Source organism: Leishmania mexicana, chromosome 30, assembly GCF_000234665.1.
Source record: "Leishmania mexicana MHOM/GT/2001/U1103 complete genome, chromosome 30".
Classification (NCBI taxonomy): domain Eukaryota; phylum Euglenozoa; class Kinetoplastea; order Trypanosomatida; family Trypanosomatidae; genus Leishmania; species Leishmania mexicana.
Window position 1 is genome coordinate 143,653 of NC_018334.1, and position 3,120 is coordinate 146,772.

At 69.0% G+C, this 3,120-nt stretch overlaps 1 protein-coding gene across 1 annotated transcript; it reads right to left on the reverse strand.

Annotated features, from left to right (window-relative positions):
• Positions 1 to 766: 766 nt before the first annotated feature.
• On the reverse strand, positions 767 to 1,354 carry LMXM_30_0450 (putative amastin; the record flags this gene model as incomplete). The annotated part of the gene is made up of 1 exon (XM_003877515.1): positions 767 to 1,354. One exon carries the CDS (start codon positions 1,352 to 1,354, stop codon positions 767 to 769), a length of 588 nt encoding a protein of 195 aa, XP_003877564.1.
• Between the last annotated feature and the right edge of the window lie 1,766 nt (positions 1,355 to 3,120).

Below are 3,120 nucleotides of genomic sequence, written 5' to 3' on the forward strand. Positions count from 1 at the left end.
CGGTGCGGCGCTGCGCCTCCCGCCGCTCTCTCAAGTGCGTCCGTCTCTCCCCCTGCCCTCCCCGCACCCCTCGCCGCCCTCGCCGCCACGCTCCGTCGCATTCCCGCGGTCACCGTCCGGCCCTGGCGGCGGCCGTGCCATCCCCTCGCTGCCCCTCTCGCGCTCTCGGCTCACAAAGGGTCGTCGGGCGGGCGAGCCTGAGGGCAGGGTCGTCGGTGCGCCCGTCCCCGCTAACGGTGCGTCGCCCACTGCAGAGCGCACGGCGCCGTGCAGCGCAGCACAGGCAAAAGCGGACGGAGCGGCGGGCACGGCGCATAGGGCACGCGCAGGAGAGGACGAGGACGGCCACGCAGAAACCGTCATCACGCCAGCACGCGCTCGCACACGCCGCACGCGCACTCGACAGCGAAGCCACATCGACACTCGACAGGGAGCGCGCACGCACCGACAGCCGCGCAGCACCACGCGAGCGGGGAAACAGACGCCGCAGCGCAGAAACATAGAGGGGCTCATCACGACGTGCGTGCCAGGGTGCGCGTGCGCGGCGGCACCGCATCGCCAACGGGTCACCCGCGCCGCGCACGCACGCACGAGGCGGCGGCGAGAGAGAGGGTGCCGGCGAAAGGCCGAGGCAAGCGTCCGCAGCCTCCGCGCCCTCCGTCTGTCCCGTCGGGATCAGCTCACCCGGCCACTCCACCACGACGCCTCGGTGGAGCTGCCGCGCGGATGTCAAGTTCGACCGTCCGTTCCTGTCGCACTCTCCCTCCTACTGCTCCGCTGCCTTTGTCACCGCCGCATGCTCTTCCGCCTCCTTACCGGATTGCCCGAGTTGCCACGGGAGCATCAGGAAGATGATGTTGAAGATATCCAGCGCCCAGGCAAACACGAAGAGGCTGAACCCAGTGCCGAAATTGTAGGCTAAACTCAGCGGTTGGCAGTTGGGTTCCTTGATTCGGTAAGTCACCACCATGAGCGCCCAGACAAAACCAGCGGTGACAGCACCCACGATGTTCAGCACCAGGCAGAGCCAGCGGAAGCAAGCGCAGCAGTACAGCAAAAGGCAGCCAAAGAGCAGTGCCGCGCCGTACACAAAGATGGAGATAATAGCGAACGCCTCAGCAGCGCGGAAGTTGTCGCGGATGCGCGGGCAATCCCCCCACCCGACGTTCAAGGGGAGGGTAATCTGGGGCTTTCGGCAATTGCTCTTTCCACCCCACAACGTGACGCAGAATTTGTGGACAACGATGAACTCCGGTTTTATGTAAAACATATCGACTCCTGTGCCGATCATCACGAACACGAACGCAATGAGCTGGAGCACCACGTAGATGATGACGCCGAGCTTCACCGCCATTTTCGAGACCGCACAACGCAGAGCTGAGAGAGGCGAGGCGGAGGCACACAGCACAAAGGGCGAGGCGCAGGGTCTGGGGGTCGAGACGGCGCAACAGAGCGGGCGAGGAGGGCGCGGGGTGCAGGCCGGAGACAGCGAGGGAGAGCCTTGACAGCACATGCACAGGTGCGTTGCGTCGACGTTCATGCGCGCGTTGTCGGTGTTCGGTGGGGGGTGCGCGCGTGTTGTGAGAGGGCGCAGACGGACAGGGGCGAGGAGAGAGGAGGGGACAGAGACACAGAGAGTGGGGAGGCAGGGGGAGGTCACAGGCAGCGGAGACTGCCAGGCGTGCGCAGCGGCGGCAGATGCGCCGTTGGCTGGCATGCGCACAGACAAAAAGCAGCAGGAGAGGAGGCCGGGGCATGTGCCGCGCGCCGCACAGCGAGGACGAGGGGGAGAGAGTGCAACGACACGCAGGCGCACAGCACACCGCCCGGTGCCTCCGGCTGCGTCCTTCTCGCTTCCGCGTCGCCAAACGAGCGCCTGCGCGGCCACGATGGAGACCCGTGCGCAGGCGAGCCGGGCCGCCACGGCGTGCGGGCGGGCGGCATGCAGCACCGCCACCACGCACCGTCGCACCCGAGCACCGGCCCGCACAGCAGAACACACACCGACCACAGCAGCGCCGGGGGAGACACCAGCACACAAGCACACAGACCCCGTCGCGGCACACAGCAGGCAGGGGCACGGCGGCTGCGCAGACGGACCCAACACGCACAGACACCGCACCACACCACAGACAGACGTCAGCAGCGAGCAGGGGGTGTGAGACGCAGCCACACCGTGTGCGCGCGATGCGCCGACGAAGGCGCCGGTGCCAGTCGCAGCACGCGAGGGGGCCCTGCATCCGTGCACACGCCCCTCCGCCCAGACACACACGCGCTCGCACACACACACCACCCGCGCTCACCCATCACATCCTCACTTCACAGCGCGCCTACAGCCAGCACCACCGGGAGGCGCAGCGCACAGGCCTGCCGCCGAGCACCCACGCACACCCTGCGCGATCGCCCAGCGCCATGTCCCGCAGCGCCGCACAGCCCTAAGCAGCCTGGCATCCCTGCGCCTTCCCGAACAGATACCGCGCCCGTCACAGGCGGCAAGCAGCTCATCCAAGCCGCCTCCGCCACGGCACACCGCGTCCACAAACACCTCCCCGCAGAGAGCCTCCACGCAGCCCCGGAGGTGCCCCTACGCCGGCGAGAGCCGCTCCAGTCGCCGCCCGGTCAGCAGGTCCGCGTAGAGGTCCAGAGCAGGGGCAGCAGCGTGTGCGCCACGGCCAGCGGCGCCGGCCGCAGCACCGCCACGGTGTCGCACCTGCGGCGTCCGCGCAGCCACGCGTGTCCGGCTAACGCCCATCGACAGGCGATGCGCCGCGCTCCCGGCCGACCACTGCAGCGCCACCGTCGTTGCTGGCACCGCTGCCGCACCCGCTCCTTCCACCGACCACCTCGCAGCCGTCCCAAGCCAGCTGCCGCACGGCAGGGCCCTCCAGGCCACGGGCGCACTCCCCCACACCCGCACACCCTCCCGCGGCACCACAACCATTCACCCACCCGCAATCCGCGCACCGCCGCACAGCGGAAGAGGGGCCCCCTCCGCACCGGCAACACAACAGCCGCATACGGCGCACACCGCTCCGCCACGCCCCCTACAGCGTGCGAGAGGGGTCGCGGAACGGAGGGCGATCAGTGGGGCCCGGCATCACCGGCCGCAGCGCTGTACGA